Source organism: Eschscholzia californica, unplaced genomic scaffold (assembly GCF_041429995.1).
Source record: "Eschscholzia californica isolate CP2 unplaced genomic scaffold, dmEscCali1.0.p SCAF_5, whole genome shotgun sequence".
NCBI classification, from domain to species: Eukaryota; Viridiplantae; Streptophyta; class Magnoliopsida; order Ranunculales; family Papaveraceae; genus Eschscholzia; species Eschscholzia californica.
The window spans coordinates 39,949,766-39,968,453 of record NW_028238472.1 but is presented as its reverse complement, the minus strand read 5'-3'; the positions used below and the strand labels follow the sequence as shown (position 1 = coordinate 39,968,453).

General features: G+C 35.2%; 3 protein-coding genes across 9 annotated transcripts; 2 read left to right on the top strand and 1 right to left on the bottom strand.

Moving 5' to 3' along the window:
• Positions 1 to 580: 580 nt before the first annotated feature.
• Positions 581 to 4,432, top strand: LOC147539172 (nucleosome assembly protein 1;2-like). Of its 2 annotated transcripts, XM_086640325.1 has the most exons (12): positions 666 to 1,183; positions 1,294 to 1,337; positions 1,464 to 1,559; positions 2,305 to 2,397; positions 2,524 to 2,611; positions 2,694 to 2,755; positions 2,860 to 3,044; positions 3,131 to 3,308; positions 3,409 to 3,452; positions 3,658 to 3,862; positions 3,964 to 3,978; positions 4,077 to 4,432. In XM_086640325.1, exons 1-12 carry the CDS (start codon positions 1,117 to 1,119, stop codon positions 4,143 to 4,145), a joined length of 1,146 nt encoding a protein of 381 aa, XP_086496451.1. In that variant the 5' UTR covers positions 666 to 1,116; the 3' UTR covers positions 4,146 to 4,432. The 2 variants fall into 2 exon arrangements, with proteins under 2 accessions (XP_086496452.1, XP_086496451.1); XM_086640326.1 differs by lacking the exon at positions 3,964 to 3,978 and having other exon boundaries at positions 581 to 1,183.
• Positions 4,433 to 6,448: 2,016 nt separating this feature from the next.
• On the bottom strand, positions 6,449 to 10,157 carry LOC147539171 (beta-fructofuranosidase, insoluble isoenzyme CWINV1-like). 2 transcript variants are annotated; one of them, XM_086642170.1, is made up of 6 exons: positions 9,317 to 10,157; positions 8,200 to 9,065; positions 7,954 to 8,112; positions 7,613 to 7,851; positions 7,430 to 7,520; positions 6,449 to 6,848 (listed from the first exon to the last, which is right to left on the bottom strand). In XM_086642170.1, exons 1-6 carry the CDS (start codon positions 9,501 to 9,503, stop codon positions 6,669 to 6,671), a joined length of 1,722 nt encoding a protein of 573 aa, XP_086498296.1. In that variant the 5' UTR covers positions 9,504 to 10,157; the 3' UTR covers positions 6,449 to 6,668. The 2 variants fall into 2 exon arrangements, with proteins under 2 accessions (XP_086498296.1, XP_086498297.1); XM_086642171.1 differs by having other exon boundaries at positions 9,183 to 10,141.
• A 2,325-nt stretch (positions 10,158 to 12,482) lies between these two features.
• Positions 12,483 to 18,481, top strand: LOC147539170 (Metallo-hydrolase/oxidoreductase superfamily protein). 5 transcript variants are annotated; one of them, XM_086640899.1, is made up of 12 exons: positions 12,483 to 13,034; positions 14,140 to 14,267; positions 14,396 to 14,508; positions 15,072 to 15,113; positions 16,029 to 16,084; positions 16,170 to 16,246; positions 16,688 to 16,807; positions 17,285 to 17,361; positions 17,456 to 17,519; positions 17,632 to 17,682; positions 17,852 to 17,900; positions 18,106 to 18,481. In XM_086640899.1, exons 1-12 carry the CDS (start codon positions 12,875 to 12,877, stop codon positions 18,222 to 18,224), a joined length of 1,056 nt encoding a protein of 351 aa, XP_086497025.1. In that variant the 5' UTR covers positions 12,483 to 12,874; the 3' UTR covers positions 18,225 to 18,481. The 5 variants fall into 5 exon arrangements, with proteins under 5 accessions (XP_086497025.1, XP_086497024.1, XP_086497026.1 ...); XM_086640898.1 differs by having other exon boundaries at positions 12,643 to 13,034; positions 16,014 to 16,084; XM_086640900.1 differs by lacking the exon at positions 16,029 to 16,084 and having other exon boundaries at positions 12,643 to 13,034; positions 16,156 to 16,246.
• Positions 18,482 to 18,688: the final 207 nt, after the last annotated feature.

Sequence of the window (18,688 nt, the reverse complement as noted above, 5' to 3'; positions counted from 1 at the left end):
GATATTCAAAATTTCAGATATTTTTGTAAAATTCGAATAGGGAATCGGATCGGGTGTCGAATATTCGGATATCCATTGACAAGCTTAAAATGGAGATGCAAGTGCATGAGCTGGTGTTATGATATTCATCGGGCACTTGTCTTGAACGTGGAATTTCATTTTGGATCGGCCCCTATCGACCTATCAGTTTGTGAATTTTGTTAATATCTAAGCCCGTTTGTCGTAGATTTTTAGGGGCGTTGCTAGAAACGATTTGATCTCATATGGTATCTCAAATGCAGCTTTCATAATATCAATGTACAATAGGTTTTCCTTGTATGGTTGTAAACTATCCATTTTTTCATTTTTATGAAATTTTTCTTTTCTTTTTTGCCACCTACCTTAAATTTCGACTCGACTGCCATAATTTACGATGTAGCAACTTTGGGCTATCTAATTACCATTTCAAGTTTCAAATCAGAAACTAAAAGAAGAGATACTATACACAGGAGAGTATTTCATCTGTACGACTGGTTTCATCTGTCTTTTTTCAATCGTTTTTTCAATAAGTTAATTTGAATCGAAACTAGTTGTTTCTGTTATCACAATTGTTGAATGTTATACTATCGTTATATTGTCTGTTACTAATCGAGAATAAAATTAGAATCAACCCGTACATATATGTCGAGATCTGATCTAGCTGGTTAACACCATAGACGGGTACCTCAATGTTTTTTAATGGTGCTAGCAGGTCACATTAAGAAATGTGGCTCCACCAAAATAAATTTGATTTCTAAAATAGTTGAGACAGCTTAGAATACTTAAACAAGAATTAAGCTAGCTAATTTAGGGTTAATTTGTGATCTTTGTGTTTAAAGTAATAATTTTGATTAGTATTTGTAGGGCTTGTGTCATTAGGTTTTAGTTAGAGAGAGAAAAACCTAGAGAGAGAAAGAGTCTTTAAATCCTATCGACAACCCCCAATCTCTATATAACTTGCCGTTTTCGTTTTCCCTCAAACACGCATCCCTTTCTATCCCTCATTTCCCTCTCCTGATTCCATCCCTTCCTAGGGTTTTGGTTTCTAGGGTTTACCTCTTTTCTGGTCTGTTTTAAGTTCAGAAACTCTTCTTCACTATGAGTAACAACAAGGATCAGTTTAATATGGCGGATCTTGAATCTTCTCTACCAGGTGCCGCTGCTGGTAAAATCAAACTAAAACCCTAATACTTTTCTATCTATCTGTACTTGGTTCTATTGTTGGAACTGTTTTCCTTACTTGATTTGATTTTCATCTGTTCCTCTTATTTGTAGCACTTAGCGCTGAAGATCGTGCCGGACTTGTCAATGCTTTAAAGGTCCTTCCTTTTGTTCTTTTTTCATTTGCATTTTAGGTTTGATTACTTGTTGTTGATTAGGAGATTGTGTTTTTTTATCTTTGTTTTTAGTCTGATTTTGTTGGGGGGTTTATTGGATTTGTGCAGAATAAGCTTCAGAATTTGGCAGGAGAACACACTGATGTACTTGAATCTCTTAGCCCTAATGTCAGGAAGCGTGTTGAGGTTCTAAGAGAGATTCAGGTTTGTTATTCTCTGGGAACCGTTTAGTTCTTTTTGGTCCAATTGAAATTGGTGTCCATTTCTACTTGTGATTTCTTTCTAGGGTTCTGTAATTTGCTTTCCACTCTATGTTGATTGCTCTTGTAGATTTGCTTAATTCCCCCTTGGCAAGTGATTCAAAGTTCTATAACTATGTTAATTTGTCGATGTTGATGATAATTTTTACCTAAAGCTATTATGTATATAAACCATAGTTGTGTGAAGAATCTGGTTATATTCAACGTGTATTTTAGAAGTTTTGATGTCGAGAGCCACAGTCAGAGTAGAGTTTGGGGAATGTCTAATTTGTCGCCCATTTGTGCACTTCCTCATTGTAAAAGTCACTGTTTTTATGACAAGGCAAACCACTTGGTTGATAGTCATAACTCTTGACTGGAAAATGTAATATATAACTCTGTATTTTCAATATATATATCACACAGGTAGAATTTACATACAAATTTATTTATCTCCATCTCCTCTTCCTTACCTTATGATCTTTGTATTTCTTTCGCACATTCTGTTTCTCGTTTGAAAAAGCCCACATAGAAGTGTTTAGTGTACTCTATTTTGTCCAGTATGACAACTTCCTCAATTTTGTATGCTACTTGAAGATGTTCTAGTGCAAAATACTTTATCTTTTGATGAAAAGCCATTTTATAGGTTGTAGAATGTGTTGTCCAGTGTTCTTAAGAGGGGGTTTGACATTGTTTTCATGAATTTGCAGACTCAACATGATGAACTTGAAGCGAAGTTTTTCGAGGAGAGAGCCGCTCTCGAAGCCAAGTACCAGAAGATGTACGAACCACTGTACTCAAAGGTATATCTACTTAAAACTGTAATACAACAGCGTGATAGACTATCACATTTTCTGAAACAAAAACCCTTGAGACATTTTGCCTATGTGGGACACTTGCCCTGACATTTTTCCTTGTTTACATAACAGAGGTATGATATTGTAAATGGTGTGGTTGATGTTGAAGGAGTTACTAAAGACTCTGAGATGGAGAAAGACTCAGAAAAAGATGCAGAAGGTAAAATATAGATATATGTTTATCTATACCTTCATTATTTGTAGTGTTTGTTCACCTGTACCTTCATTGTTCCAATTTTCAGTGAAAGGGGTTCCTGATTTCTGGCTCAATGCAATGAAAACAAATGAAGTACTGGTAGAAGAGGTACACCTAACTAATCCATTAATTTTAATTTGTTGGATATACTTGTCCTCATTGATTACTTTATGTTGAATTTCGGGTGTTTGTTTTATTTTTATTTTTTTCAGATTACTGACAGAGATGAAGGAGCTCTGAAGTACCTAAAAGATATTAAGTGGAGTAGGATTGAAGAGCCCAAGGGTTTCAAGCTCGAATTCTTTTTTGATACTAATCCTTATTTCAAGAATTCTGTTTTGACAAAAACATATCACATGATTGATGATGATGAACCTATTCTAGAAAAAGCAATCGGGTGAGGCTCTAATACTGTTACATCTTAAACTCCTTTATTGTGATGATTTTCTCAATGAAAGCTCACTCGAAGTTGTGAAAATGTAGGACGGAGATCGAGTGGTATCCAGGCAAAAGTTTGACCCAAAAAGTGATGAAAAAGAAGCCAAAGAAGGGATCAAAGAATACAGCTCCCATCACTAAAACTGAAGATTGTGAAAGCTTCTTCAATTTCTTTAATCCTCCACAAGTCCCAGAGGACGAGGATGACATTGACGAAGAAACTGTAAGTTCATACAGTATGTAAACAATGAACAAGTTATTGATTTAGTAAATTGTTTTTTTTTTTTTTTGCTTAAATCTTTTGCAAATTTGTCTGTCATTAGGCTGAAGACCTTCAGAATCAAATGGAACAAGACTACGATATTGGGTCAGTTGGTTTACTTATTTTAATTTACTTGTTTGGTTAAGATAGATGTCAAGTGGTTAGTAAAATAGAAGTTACATTTTTACTAAGTTTGCTATTTCTGCGGATTTAATGTATATTCCCGTAGATATACCTAAGTTCTTGTAGTAGTTGAATCTCTTGACTCCTTGAGCAAAATAGAATATAACTTTTGCCGTGCTTTATGAAGTTCCACCATTCGCGACAAAATTATCCCACATGCCGTGTCATGGTTTACTGGAGAAGCTGTTCAAGGTGAAGATTACGAAGGCATTGATGAGGATGACGAAGATGATTTGGAGGATGAAGAAGATGATGAAGACGAAGAAGAGGACGAGGAAGACGATGAGGATGATGACGAAGATGATGAAGATGCTGGCAAGAGTAGAAAGAAGGTAATATATCCATCTCTAAGTTACTTTTTTTTGTCATTGATTTTGAATTAGTGAAGTTTGCTAATAACCCATCTTTGTTTTACTTGTTCGAAATATCCCGACAGACATCAGCAAAGGTAAGAAACATGGTCTTTATTGCATCATTCTTATTTTCAGCCATAATGTATTTAGGTGGTTTCATAACTTTTGCCGCATCTTATTCTCTTATTTGCAGAAAACTGGAAGAGTCCAAGTCGGCGAAGGTCAGCAGGGTGAGCGACCTCCAGAGTGCAAGCAGCAGTAAAAGGATTGATGTCTGTGAACTGTGGTAGAGTGAAGAGAGAAAAAGTGTGGCATGATTTCTTGAGTGATGGGAAGAGATAGAAAATGAAGAATGGGGTTGGTGTGAGGTTGAAGTTTTGATTTATCCTTGTTATTACTAGCAATTGTTATTCTAAAGAATACTTATTAGGGTTTTGTTGGGGGGAAGTGACATGACTTGGGAGGTGAGTTTTTTAATTTGTTGATGTCTTATTCAGTGTTGTTGAACTTCCCTTTGATCTATCTTAATACTATATTCTATGTTTTTTATATCCGATGTTTGAGATGAACTAGGAGACACGGGCACAGCCACCTGCTTGTTCTATAATCTGATTGATTATACACCAATACTCTGGTTCGGGAGGAGCAATTAGGTATTCTCCAGTGTCTAAATTAGTTGGTGTTAGATGTCTGAATGCTAGTTAACTTGTAATGTCATGTGTGACAGTGATGTTGGATCTGGTACAGGCATTCGATCGCCCTATTAGCACTTGGGCCATTGTAAAAACATCTGTAAGCACCTGACTTTTTTAAAAAAGTTTCAGCAGTGTTGGAGAATGCCACATTACTCAGCCTAAAACCTAAAATTGGTGTTTATAGTGTGTTTGAGTCGATGTTCATTTAGTACAAAGGTCAGGTGAAGCAGTACCCATTAATAATTTAAGATCACAGGTTTGTTTTGTAACCTATTTAGTTTCTGAGATATGTAACCGATCAAAGAGAGATTCAATCAAGATTATTTCAATTGTAGCATCAGCATGAGCCTTGAACTCTGCTTTCATAATGGAATGAGCCACTCTGTTTCTTGGAACACCAAGATATCAAATTGGAGCTCACAAAAACCAGCAAAACCACCTGTGGATCTATGATCATGAGAATACCTTGCCAAGTTTGCATAGAAAAGGCTTCAAGATGAGGATGTTTTTGATGAGAAAATGCATGAAGAGAAAGATGTGATCAATTTATGGAGAAAGTATGATCAATAGTATGTATGTTTTAGGTATCAAGATTTGTATAACAAATGCTTAATGATCTTGAATGGGTGGTTAAAGAAATTGACACACTTTGTTAAGAAAAGGAGATATCAGGTCTGATTATAGTTGCATAATGGAGTGAGCCAACAGTGTAGCGATAGAGTTGAATGTCTGATTAAGGTATTAGTAATAAGCCCCTAATAGATACCTCTAATTAAAATGAATCCATCGACTCTTATTATTTCTCACAATCCTACTTAAAGGAAAACTTGGTATAACCCGCCTCCTAAGGCTACTTCTCTGGACCACATTATGAGACATTTAGTTATCCTGGTACATCGCAAAGTCACAAGGAAAGGCATAATTTGACATCTTACAATCTAGTCTTACAGGTAGTATCTCAAGCGTAATAAAAAATCACGAACAACAAAACTACATCGTATTATCCAAACCTAGTAATACAATTTGAGTCCAAATGTACTTTTTTGTGTTGAAAAGTACAAATGTACCTCTCTTATTGACCTCATATTATTGCGCATAAGTGATCTTGCTTTTACACATACGTCACCTAGTTAGCGCAGGCAATACCTTGAAGTGCTTTCAACAAAAAAAAAAAAAAAAATACCTTGAAGTGCATTAGAAAATGGTATATTGCGAAAGACGTCATGTTATCCAAGTTTACATGTCATGTTAGTAAATTGTACGTCCCCTTTTTGAAACTAAATGACGTCCCTTAATAAAAAATAGACCTCCTAACATCACATATAAGAGGAGTCTAAAGTGACCGGATCAGTGTTTTCAGCTCAATGTGTTTAGAGGGAAGAAAGTAAGAAACAAACATCTCTCACAATAGAGGAATCTCCATCTTCACACTATATATATGGAAAAGAAGCCCTAATGAGAACTATGTTTTGTTTTAGTATATGTCTTGTTCATGATGAGAACAACTTCCTAGCTACTCATTAAGTAATGTTTGACAAATGCACCAACCCTTTATATATATATGTGATAGCCCACATTTTAGGGAGCATCCATAGTCTAGATAAGGGACGCGAGTTCAGACTTAGTGGATTCATCGAAAACAAAACTTTAGACCCATTCGGCTAGGGTTTTGGTGGCAAAAAGAAGGGACTATATTGGTTAGTATCGAGACTCGGGCCTTACATATAGTTACACCAAACGTGTCTGTGTCGTGATTAGCATGTTATGACTAGATTTCCATCATAAAAAAGTCGAATGTCTCTATAGCCGAGAATAAACTAGTGAGTTCAAAATCAAAAGGTTCATAAAGTAAAAAAAACAAAGAGACTTATTTCTTACCCATTTTAGCAATTTTGCTTCAAATTATTGAAATCCTGAAATACATAAAGACAAGGAGATACTAATAACTAAAGAAGTGAAAGAAGTAAAAAAGAAAAGAAAGAGATAGTGAGAGTTTCTTTTATGATATCCCCACATCTCAACTACAACTACTTTTGCCATTTCTAGTTATCTTCAATTGAGTTTCAAGTTTCCATTCATTCACTTTTTCTTCAATTGATTTCAGCTTTCTTCATTGTCCAAGCATTAAAATTTGAAACTCTTATACTTTCTGTCCCATTGTTGAATACATAAAGATGAGCTTCATTATCAATAGCCAATTTTGGATACATTCTAGCACTTATACAAGCTTTTCCTTCCCCACCAAAACTCTCCACTACAGAGTGATCTATCTGCACAAATCACAATCGAAAATTATCTAAGCAAGTTGCACTCTTTTGTTGATCACTAATAAAGAAGTATGAAAGTTTTGTTACCCTTTCTCAAACTAGACTCTTTTGGAAGTAAGGATAGTGGTACGAATATGACAACCAATTTCGATGGCGACAATAGGCCACCACTACCATGGCGGAACCACTAGTCGGTATGTTAACAAAAAGACAATATTAACCAACATACCAAGCCCATCGTGATGGCAACAATGGGCCACCAAAGCGGAACTACTAGACGGCAAGTTAACAAAAAGACAATATTAACCAACATACCGAGCCCATCGTGATGGCGACAATGGGCCACCAAACCAGGAACCACTAGACGGTAAGTTAACAAAAAGACAATATTAACCAACATACCAAGCCTTTCGTTATGGCGACAATGGGCCACCACTGTCAAGGTGGAACCACTAGTCGGGGAATCTAGGTTTCACCTAATTTGTTAAATATTTTCGATATACACTCGTTAACTCGGGTGAATCCATCTGTAACATCAACCAATATAAAGTAGAACAAACAAGACATAATATGAATTAACATACCAAGGTTCTAAGTGAAAGTTGCTCATGGAGAGGATCCACATTCACAAAAGCTCCATAGGTAGTTTTATCTAGTCCTTGATTCAAAGAAGACCTGCATTATTTATTTTAATCAAAGACTCAAAGTTACGAGCGATTTAATGGATCCGAAACAAAAATAAAGAAGAAAAGAATTAAGAATCTAACCTGCTTTGATCACTACACATGAGTACTATATTTCTCTTATGACCTTTGAATACTCTAAAGAAGATAGCTGTTTGTTCTTCTAAGTTCTTCGATGCCAAGACTAAAAGACCAAATGGTCCTAAACTACCTCTAATTGATGCTTCTTTTTTACTGCAAAGTAGTTGAGCATTTACCCAACTTGGGTTCAAGATTTCAGCTCTCTCCAAATTTGATAGTTCAAATTCTACCTCTACATCTGCCTTCAAGATAAAACAGAGGTAGATCTTAAGTACTACCAATTGTATGAGAAAAAATAGTTATTTTTTAAACACGTTTGAGTGAATTCGTTTTTCGGAACTTACTTGGGAAGCCTTTACTCCAAGAACTTGAACTAATGATCCACCTTTAAGCTCTGTAATAGGCAAATGGACTTGGTTTTCTCGAAGCTTTTCGATCTCTACAATTGGCCATTGGACTAGTTGCTTTTGGGTTTTATCGAGCCAAAGACTCCGAGGAATCGCCTATAAAACAGAAAGAAAAAATTCAGAGTAAACCTTCTCAAAAACTCTTAACAAATTGGACTGCATTCTACTCTACTATTGTTTTACCTGAATCCCAGCCCATCCCTTCTTTATATCTTCAATAAAACTTTCGGATGATTCGTTTATCCAACCCCACAAGATTCTTCGGTTCTTTGAACTGTCGAAAAATGTTTTCGAAGCATAGAATTTTCCATAATCATATCTAAGTCCTGAATCATTATCTATGGACTCAATATCTGGGATATACTTATCCTTTTCATGATAATATTTTCCAACTGTGTAGTAGTCGTGTTTAGTATCGTCTAAGCTCAGTTTAAGCACATATTTGACATTTGAGGTCATTAGAGAAGTGTCGGCTCCGTTTTTGCTGTTAAGAAAGACAGGAAAAAAGTCCGGACATTCCCACATTCCGGTTCTTGTTGCCGAATGGATTGGGTGTTGTGATTTGACCCAATTTACAAAATCTTTACTTCTATAGAGAAATGCTAATCCTCGACGTTTTCTTTTGCTTCCGACAAGTAATCTCCATCTTCCATCAAGACCTTTCCAAGCAGTAGTTGGATCTCTGAATGAAGTTGCATTGATTCCATTCATGGTTGTCGAAGCCATAACAGGATTTTGAGGCGATTTAATCCATTCTCTAAGGAAAATATCAGACAAGTTTTTCGGTACTGCTAAGTTTTGTGATTGACGGTTTTGCTCATCATTTCCGGTGTAAATAATGACAGGTTTACCCCCAGGAAGTATCGTAGCGGACCCAGACCAACACCCGTTTATGTCATATGGTTCATTTCGTTCTAAAGCAGGCTTATGGTGAACCCAATTTACAAGATCGGTTGAGGTAGCGTGAGCCCATATTATATTACCTGGAACTGCACCAAATGGATTGTACTGATAGAAGAAATGGTAAATTCCCTTATAAATCATTGGTCCTGCAATTTTATAAACAAAAATTCGACATTTTTAGGCACGGGTTTCTCATTATGAAATCGACATTTTGTATAGCATACCATGCGAGTAAAATCTTGAAATAACAGAAGGATACTAACCATTAGGATCTGTCGAGTCCAACAGCACCATTTTCGAATTCCATCATAAGAACAAGAAATATAAACAAGAAAAATGAACTTTTTAGAGAAAGAAGAAAAACAAGAACAAGAAATGAAGGATGTGAAGAAGTTACCATTCATCCAATTTTTCGAAGGTTGGAAGTGAAAACCAGTTCTGTGAGGTTGATTTTTCATTGAAGTTGGATAAAGGTATTGAAATGACTCAATATTAGAGTAAACAGGATGAGACGATTCAACTTCAACACCATAAGTAAGAAAAACAAAACAAAAGTAAATGAACCAAACAACAAAATTAGCCATGACTAGAACTCACTCTTCGAAGATTCTAATGAGAACCCACAACACAATAAGGGTATTTATATTTGATCGACTATCGAACTCTACTTGATCCGATAGGATATCCTGTGCACATCATAGAACAAAAATGTTTATAATGTCTAAAATGACAAGAAAAGTAAAAGAAGTTTCAAACTTTCAATATTATGGTAGTGGGGTAGTACTAACACTAAAAAACTAGGCGACTAACTCGCAAGATGCGCGTGGTTCTTGATGTTTCACTATCAACTTTGTTCATCTTAAGAGTTTAGTCATGGATGTAGAAAGTAGTGAAGTTCTTACTAAAGTGAAAAAAATGCAGAAACTAGAAAAAAGAACAAAGGGAAAAACATTCAACTTTGAAAAGACAGAAGTTAAAGACTTGCTTGATAAAGAGCAGAGCAAAAAAAAAATATCATAGAAACGAAAGAGATGGATGGTTTTTGTGTTGTGTTTTTTACTTCCAGTTCTTCCTTCTTCCCAATTAACTTCCCTTCATCTTAGGTTTATACTGGGTGGTTAATTATTTTTGAAAAGTAACTGTTTCCCAAGTGTTTCTTATTTGAGGGTTATTTGTGGGTAAAAAAAAAAGTGTTTTTCTTAAGCAAACCCAACCGTTGGCCAAGGGGCTCTCCACCCAAATTTATTTTTTTTTTTTTTTTTTTTCTTAAGCAAACCCTAAAGGTCACCAAAATAACTGATAATACAAGTCTATCCCGTTATGTATTTCTCCCTCTATCCCGTTAACCCTTTTCTCTCTCAAAAATGAAAGAAGATTGAAGGGATATAGTTGATTCTATTATGGATATGAAGATAAAGACTTGTATTATCAGTTATTTTGGTGACCTTTAGGGTCTTTTCATCCGTGATCTTTAGGATCTTTTCATCTTTTTTCTATCTTTTTCGTCAGAGTCTAGTCCCATTTCTGTCTTATTCATGAGGTACTTTGCATTTAAAGGTATGCAACTCTCATGAAGTTGGAAGAGAGAAATAACAATTACATCCATGTAAACAATGTGATTTTTATCACTTATGAATGGAAATCGATTCCCGTGGCTTCAAAAAAAAAAAAAAAAAAAAAAAAAATTTAATTTGTTTATAAGTGTGGAATTTCAATTCTATTTTTCAACAAATTTATAGATTCCAAATTTAAAATTGAAAAATTTGGTCAAAAATCTTTATAAATCTTTTGCTTTGGTGAAAAAAGATCAGTCAATTTTTAAGTCCTTGGCTCCGTAGACCGTAGTTATTTTTGTAATTTGCAACAACTTTGCAATACTTTGCAACACCTTGCGGCAGTTTTGCAATGCCTTGTGGTAGCTTTGGAACACCTTACAGGAACTTTGTAACACCTTGCGACAACTTTGCAATATCTTAGAACAGTTTTCCAACACCTTGCTACATCTTTGCAAAAAGTATTGGGATTTTAACCAAAAAATATAACTTGTCTTTTTAACTTAAAAAATTAAAATTGGGTCTTCGCCCCAATTTCTTGTTTAAGATTTTGATCCAATTCTGATGAGACACAATTTAAAATGATTTCCAAAAATAATAGAAAAATGAACTTATAAAAAAAAACTAGACAAGAGGTTAAAAATTATATTATTTTAAAAATAAATAAATAAATAAGAATGTGGCTAATCTCAGTTTTAAGAGACGCACCACCCCCAAGCCCCCCAACTAGCCGTTGGGAAGCCCGCAACTAATTGGGAGAAGTTGGAGTCGAAAGGGAAGGGATCCTGTGTTGGCATATAGGGGCTGGGGTTGGCTCCCAAATAAAAAAAATAATTGGGAGTCAAGCCGAGCCCCTATCAATTCGTTCTTAGACTTTGAAAATTGAAGGCCCCTGCTTTGGGGCGGAGGAAATTATTGAAGAGACGTGAATTGATACTACGAAATTTCTCCAATTTTATAGAGAAAAAAATTCTAAAAAAAAACCTTACATTTTCTTAATTTCTCAAAAAACGCATTCATCTTTGTCTTCATCTTGTACACCACTCACCATCTTCATAAGGAGTAAGTGGTCGATGGCGGTGGTTGAGACATCAATACGGGTGCGATGGTGGATGGTAGTGATGGTGAAGAAGATCAATCTTAGAGACAAAAGAGAGAGAGGAACAAGTAAATGAGTAACTTTTAATTTTAAGTTTCTAAACAGATTGTCATTTAACTTGAAAAAGTCAATTGAGTCAAATTAGATTGACCAGTTTATTGCAAAAAAGAATGTCTCACGACAGTTTTTTCCCAATGTAGAGACCAAATTTAATTATTTTGTAAGACAATATACTAGTATAGTATAGTAGACTCACGACCCGTGTGTACCTATTTATGGCATACTTAATGAAAACGTAATAGCCTACGAGTATTTATTTTTTCGTTGAAAGCATACGAGTATTTGCTGATTGAAATTGATAAGATTTCAATAGTCATAAAGTGTACCAGATGAGTACCACTTAACCGATAGGGCAGCAAACATAAGTGATTGATTGATTTTTTTCTTTGATAAATTTTAAGATATCATTTAGTAGTATAAATTATTAGTAAGTCTTAAGATACGTAACGGATACCTCATCTTTTATAGGGTTTGGTTCGGATCCTTATATTTTTATAGAGTTAGAATTGTAACTTTTGATAAGTTCCAGTTTTGTTATTAACAAAAAAAAAAGTTCCAGTTTTGTGTAGTGATACGTATGGATATGGGATAATATGACTCGTAACCGACCATTTGGAATGGACCGGTTAGTCAACTTCAATCTAACTCTACGTATTTCAAAGAGTTATTTCCTAAATGACCCCTTAGTTTATGACTGGATTCTTACTTGACATCTTAATTTACTGAAAATACTTATATGACTTTCTTTTCACTTATTTTCGGTCTATTGACTCTTAAATTTGTTTTAGATTTTCCAGAATTACTCTCTTTTCACTTCTTTTCACGATCATATGTCGTTCTTTTGAAAAACTGAGAAATTCTCAAGAGAGAAATTCTAAGAAAAAGAGAGAGAAAGAGATGATGAAAGAGAGAGAGAGAGACGTTTTAGAGAAAGAGAAAGACAGTTGACTATGTGAGTGAATTAAAAAAAGGGGTATTTTAGAAAGTTTAATTAATAGTTAATGGACGGATAAGAAGAAAATGAGGTAATATGGACATTTTCTGTAAACTAGGGGCAAGGGAGGAGTCCGGTCATAAACTACGGATCGATTTGGGAAATAACCCTATTTCCAGTTGCATCTGTTCCAGATTTGTCAGAGCTGAATGTATGATTTACCCAGCTCTGATTCCAATCAGTTCGGAGGTTATTCAACTCTTATGAGATTAGAGGGTTTCTTCAATTAGTTATAGTAATTGTGGTTTAATGGGTTTTCTTCTAGGAGCAGTTCGTTCTGCTCCTGTTTCATTTAGCTCTTTTACCCATTTTAGATATGGAACTTCACTCTGTAAATCTCCAAATATCGCTTTTCCCAGACATGGGTTTTCTCCAATCAGACGGATTTTTCAAGCTTCTCTTCATTCAAGTAGGTTACTGAAATTCTATCATTCTATTCTGCAAACTGTAGTTCATTGGATTATTTTCTTTGTAATTTCTTTCTACTGTGTTAATCTTTGTCTTTGTTAGGGTTTTGATGCTTTGGGTGCATTTTAATGACTCATATCATCCTTATTGAGTTATTGTGGTACTTGCTCTAAATTGCTGAGACTCTTTTTGGGGGTTATTTGTATTTGATTCAATCAATATGTTGAAAATGGTAAAGTACCAATTTACTGATTCATATTCTTTACTAGGTTATTATAATGTTGATCATTTTGTGTAATAAGTATGTGGTTGTAAAATATTATGCTCATTTTGTTGATGTTGTGATTGAGGATTGTATATAAGAATCTATTTATAGGTTTTCGACATTTCCGATGTGATTGTCAAAATTCTATTCTGCTTTGTTTCATTACATTCATTGGGTTCTTCGCCATGTTTTTTTATGCTATCGAAACATATGGATCACAAAGTTAGGAAACAAAGTTGGTAGGACAAGGTGTGTGATCATCACGAAGTAAGTAGACTGTCAAAATTCAGTAAACCTCTCAACCTCAACATTGTTTGTCCATTGTACATTGTCAAGATTTTAAAAGTTCTAAACATTCACTGCATCCTAGCTATTGAACTGTTTAATTGTTCCGCACCGTTCTCTATCAATTACAATAAACCTAGAATTGCATCAATTTTGGTACGTATGTCATTGAGTGGTAGATTCTTAGCACTATACAGACCTAAGTTACAAAACGGAATTGCATCTTTTATGTTGCTGAATTCCCGTTATTTCCCACTTCACTCCGTTCTATCGATAGTTGGTTGTGTCAAGCATCCTTTGGTAGTACACATCTAAAAAACGTTCACTTCTATATATATATATATATATATATTAGTTATATCTAGTCTTTCTTTTGTTTCAAAATCACTTGATACTGAAGAGGACTTGACAAAAAGAGGATGGAAAAAGTGTGATCATGCTGATTAACTAAAAGCTAGTATATTAAACTTCTCATGTTTGTTTCCATCAGTTAAAAAAGTTATAAATTATATAAAACTTTTTAATGGGATATGAAGTGATTCTTAATGCAATACAGACTCAACCATTGAGGATACTAAAGCAAAAACACCCATAGAGGAGTCTGAAATTATCTTTTTAGGGACGGGAACTAGTGAAGGTATTCCTCGAGTTAGCTGCCTCACTAAGCCCTTGGAAAAATGTCCGGTATGATTTTAAAAAATTTCTTTCAAAGTTTGGCGATAACTTTCCTGTTAATATAGTTTTACGATACCGTTGTTTCTTTCTCTATCTACTATAATCCAATGGAAATTCCTACTAATTGTTTTTAACAGGTATGCTCAAAGGCAGCAGAACCAGGTAACAAGAATAGGAGACTTAACACAAGCATTCTTATTCGCTATGCTAACTCATCTGGAATGTGTAACATTCTTGTAGATGCTGGAAAGTATGTAACCACCTTACCACTTTCATTTGCGCTTCTTCATCATCCTTTTGTTTTTTGCCGGTATCTTTTTTAATTTAGCCATTTAGTTGGTAGACTTGTGGAGAAAATCATCCTTTGTTCCTTAATAAAATCATATTGAGAGATGCTAGAATCACAAAAGATTTTGACAAAAAAAAGTTCCCAGCTGATGTGGCGGTTGTGATTTTCATTTCTCAACGGCCTAGATTTGGTCAAAGTTTGAAAAAGCACCCGCCACATCAGCTGGGAACCTTTTTTTGTCAAAATCTTTTGTAACTTTATAATTTCCCAATCATATTTTGGTCGTTTCGTGTACACCATTGCTCCTCTTGAAGGCGAGGCTTTTTCTTGTCTTTTATAAGTTGTACGATATAATTGATCTTTTGGCAATTAATGATATCATAAAATTATAAAGAATTCATAGGGTAGTAGCGACTAGCGAGAGACAGTTAGCTTTCGGGATAAAGAATCAGCTGGTCACGGTTTCCCGTGAATTGACTTGGGTCTCTTTATTTGGTAATAACTTTCTATGTTCTCTTATGCAGGTTTTTCTATCATAGTGCTCTTAAATGGTTTCCTACATATGGGTAAGAATCAATCTCATTCACTCGTTTGAGCCAATTAAGTTGAAGCCAAAATCACCATTTCTCTTTCTCAATATTGAACGACTTTAGATGTTTTGACCCAAGAATAGGACTACTGTGATTCCTCGTTTAATTTAAGCTTGATAGTGTCGGAGTACCTTGATACTACTAACGAAGATGATGTCGGAGGTGGTTGTAGAAGCTCAAAGTTTAGCATATAAACTTGCATTATCTAGTTGTAGCTAGTATCAGAGACTAAATCTCGTTTAGATCTATCCTTTCAGTCTGTTCAAGCATATAAGCCGGATAGCCTAGAAGATTGACAAATTCTGGACAGAACAGCGATCCTCGTTCTTACAGAGAAAGAACCTCGAAACTCGCTTCGCCACTTTCACCCATCAACTTGCATTTCCTAAACAATTCATGAACAACATTGTGATAAAGCGAGACAACATATTCTTAAGCAATATTTATATCGAAAATTTAGTAGCCACAAGATTAAGTCACACTAAAACCGCAAAAACGTATTCCTATACTTATGTTTAGTCATTGGCACAAACTTTTAAATTATTACCAATAGGATTCTGTATCCACCTTACGAGTTGATGCAAGAAGTTGCTCTTTTTGTCTCCTAATTGCCTCGATAAAATTCATTTAAATTTTTTCTTTTCAATGTTCAAGTGATTAGCAATTCTTCTCAACAAAAAAAAAAATCTATAGACATCCCCACATTTAGTAATTGGGGTTCGGTTTCACCAATCTTCTTAATTATTGTGATGTTGCGGTCTTTTTTACTCTTATTCTCTTCATGGAACTACTTGGAAAGTTGTCCTCTGATGTCTTTTTTAAAAAGAAGTTGTGTCTATGAATGTTTATCTCCGTTTATTTTCGTCTTGTAATTAGTCAAACTTCTATCAGGCTAAGAACAATCGATGCAGTAATTATTACACATTCTCATGCTGATGCAATTGGAGGTCTCTGGCTTTAACTCATTCTATTATTCTTCAAAAGGTTTCGGTGTGCCAACTGATATTTACATTAATAGTTTATATTGTGCAGGTCTTGATGATCTCCGTGATTGGACTAACAATGTCCAACCTAACATCCCAATTTATGTGGCTAATCGTGATTTTGAGGCACGTGAAGAAAATATTGTCACATTTTTTATTTATAATCTATCGAAAATCATCCTTCTCAGTAGGTGGAAACTAGACCCTTTATAATATATTTGATACTCTGGGGGGTCACACTCCATGTCTGCGAGTAACTCGATCTCGACCGGGGACCCGAGCCTGGTGGAGTTTAATGACATCTGAGTTCACCTAGCCCAACTAATTCGGTTGAAGTTACTGGGACGTAACTTGGGATCACATGTAGTCGGGCCTGGTGGATGTCATGAGCTCGGTTCGAGTTCACCTAGCCCGACTATTTACGTCAGAGGTGCTTGTAAGTCACTCGTGCGACTATATCCGGCTTCCTGGTGGAGTTTGATGGACTTCGGTCGAGTTCACCTAGCTCAACTACTTAGGTGGGAGTGTAATATACTGTCAGTCTTATTGTTCTTTCAATGTTGTCAGGTCATGAAGAAGACTCATTATTACTTAGTTGATACAAGCGTAGTCACCCCTGGTGCCGCAGTCTCTGATTTGCAATTTAATATCATACAGGAGGAGCCGTTCATTGTCAAAGATCTTAAGGTATAAGGTGACCTGTTAAAAAAAGTATTTCTCTTCAACTACGGGTTTTATTTTCAACTTTGTCTATCTTCTCCAGTCAAGAAGTTTCCAAGTATGGAAGCATTAACCATATCTATCAGCATCATTTAGAAATTCTAAAAACTAAGAAAATCAAACCACTTTGACTCGAGTTGTTAATGGTGAATGAAGATGTTAAATGCCTAGTCAATTCCCTATCACTCTTTAGTAGCGTTCATTTTAAAAAATTCTTGTGTCAACTTACCAAACTTTTGTTTTTGAGATGACAGTGATTTTATAGACGACCTTAAAACTCCATAAGGAAGAGTTGACCCTGCTAATTGCAATGGCTAGAGACACATGTTATGGCCCAACCAAAATGGGCTTCACATTCTTAAATGAAGTTAAGAAGCTGAAATACTTGGTTTATACTAACTCATATGCAAGTGATCTCTGAAATGTCCTTCTATTCAAATTCAGGTTACTCCCTTACCTGTCTGGCATGGACAAGGTTATCGTTCCCTTGGTTTTCGCTTCGGAAACATTTGTTACATTAGGTAAGTATTCTAACTCTTATGGCCTTTTTGCTTGATAAATTGTTAGTGGGTAGTCCTGTGTTTCTTACAACTTAGGATTTACTTGTGTTTCCAGCGACGTTAGTGAGATACCTGCTGAAACTTACCCTCTCTTGGAGAACTGCGAACTTCTAATCATGGTTTCCCTACACTTAACTCATCTGTTAGAAGTTTTTCGTTCTCATTTTACACCGCGAAGTCATTTAGGTTTTCTATCTTTTAATTCACTTATTCATCGAATAATTTCTGTAGGACGCTTTAAGACCAGATCGATCATCCTCAACACATTTTGGGCTACCCAAGGTAACAAAACGATACGACCTTTCATCTGTTATTTGTACAAATGTGTGTGCGGTTGCTTTTTCAAAGGCGTACTCCTATTGCCATAAGGAGCCGTGGGGAACGGGGGCCAACTCATGTCTCTGTTTCCCTTTTTGCATAATTTACTTACTCTTTCTACTCTTGTAAGCAGGCTTTGGAGGAAGTTCGGAAGATTAAACCGAAAAGAACACTATTCACTGGTACATTTCACACATTCTTAGTTTCCCATGGTCGACTTTTTTTATCATATTAATTTTCCAATCTTGACTTTTCCTGCCCATCACCTATTGCTTAATTTCTGACATTATCTTCTTCAAAAGTTATGTTTTGAAATCTTTATTACTCGCTCATGTATAATATAGTTAAGATGGCTAAAAGTTTCTTCTGTTTTTCGTTTATTTGAAGGTATGATGCATCTAATGGATCACGACAAAGTGAACGAGTATCTTGCAACATTGATGAACATTGAGGGTCTCGATGTTCAACTTTGCTATGACGGTCTCCGAATCCCGGTGAAGCTTTAGTTTAACATAATCAATTCTTTACTTGCCTATTTAGATGGGAAAAAGAATAAATCTTTACAGGTTAAATGAGTCTTCAGCAACTTGAAGATATGAAGGAAAATGAAGGTTTTTGTAGTTTGTATCGAATGAGGATAAGGATGATTACAGTGATTATATTGCATTTTGTAACCATCAAAAAACAAAATATTTTTGAGATCCACATTTTCTCTGTTTAAATTTGTCAAATAAAATAAATCTTAGAAGTTTACTTGGTTCAAGCTTGTTTAAATGCAGTCTTAGTGAATAGATTTCCTATGTTCTTGTTTCTACACCCTAAACTCTTAATCCTAATCTAAGTTTTTTCTCAACAACCATTGAAGCGGTACTGTCTGATTGGGGAATTTCAAAAATTGAATTCTTAGGCATCAATCACCCTTTTACTTGCCTATGTACCTAGTGAATTATGGACCTACGCCTTTGAAACT

Coding starts and splice junctions, on each gene's coding strand:
- LOC147539172 (XM_086640325.1), top strand. CDS start 1,117: ATGAGTAACAACAAGGATCAGTTTAATATGGCGGATCTTGAATCTTCT. Junction 1,184..1,293: donor TCTACCAGGTGCCGCTGCTG/GTAAAATCAAAC, acceptor TCTTATTTGTAG/CACTTAGCGCTGAAGATCGT. Junction 1,338..1,463: donor GACTTGTCAATGCTTTAAAG/GTCCTTCCTTTT, acceptor GGATTTGTGCAG/AATAAGCTTCAGAATTTGGC.
- LOC147539171 (XM_086642170.1), bottom strand. CDS start 9,503: ATGGCTAATTTTGTTGTTTGGTTCATTTACTTTTGTTTTGTTTTTCTT. Junction 9,066..9,316: donor TTCGAAAAATTGGATGAATG/GTAACTTCTTCA, acceptor ATAAAATTGCAG/GACCAATGATTTATAAGGGA. Junction 6,849..7,429: donor AACTTTCACTTAGAACCTTG/GTATGTTAATTC, acceptor TGATTTGTGCAG/ATAGATCACTCTGTAGTGGA.
- LOC147539170 (XM_086640898.1), top strand. CDS start 12,875: ATGGGTTTTCTTCTAGGAGCAGTTCGTTCTGCTCCTGTTTCATTTAGC. Junction 13,035..14,139: donor TCAAGCTTCTCTTCATTCAA/GTAGGTTACTGA, acceptor AATGCAATACAG/ACTCAACCATTGAGGATACT. Junction 16,085..16,169: donor TCATGCTGATGCAATTGGAG/GTCTCTGGCTTT, acceptor TATATTGTGCAG/GTCTTGATGATCTCCGTGAT.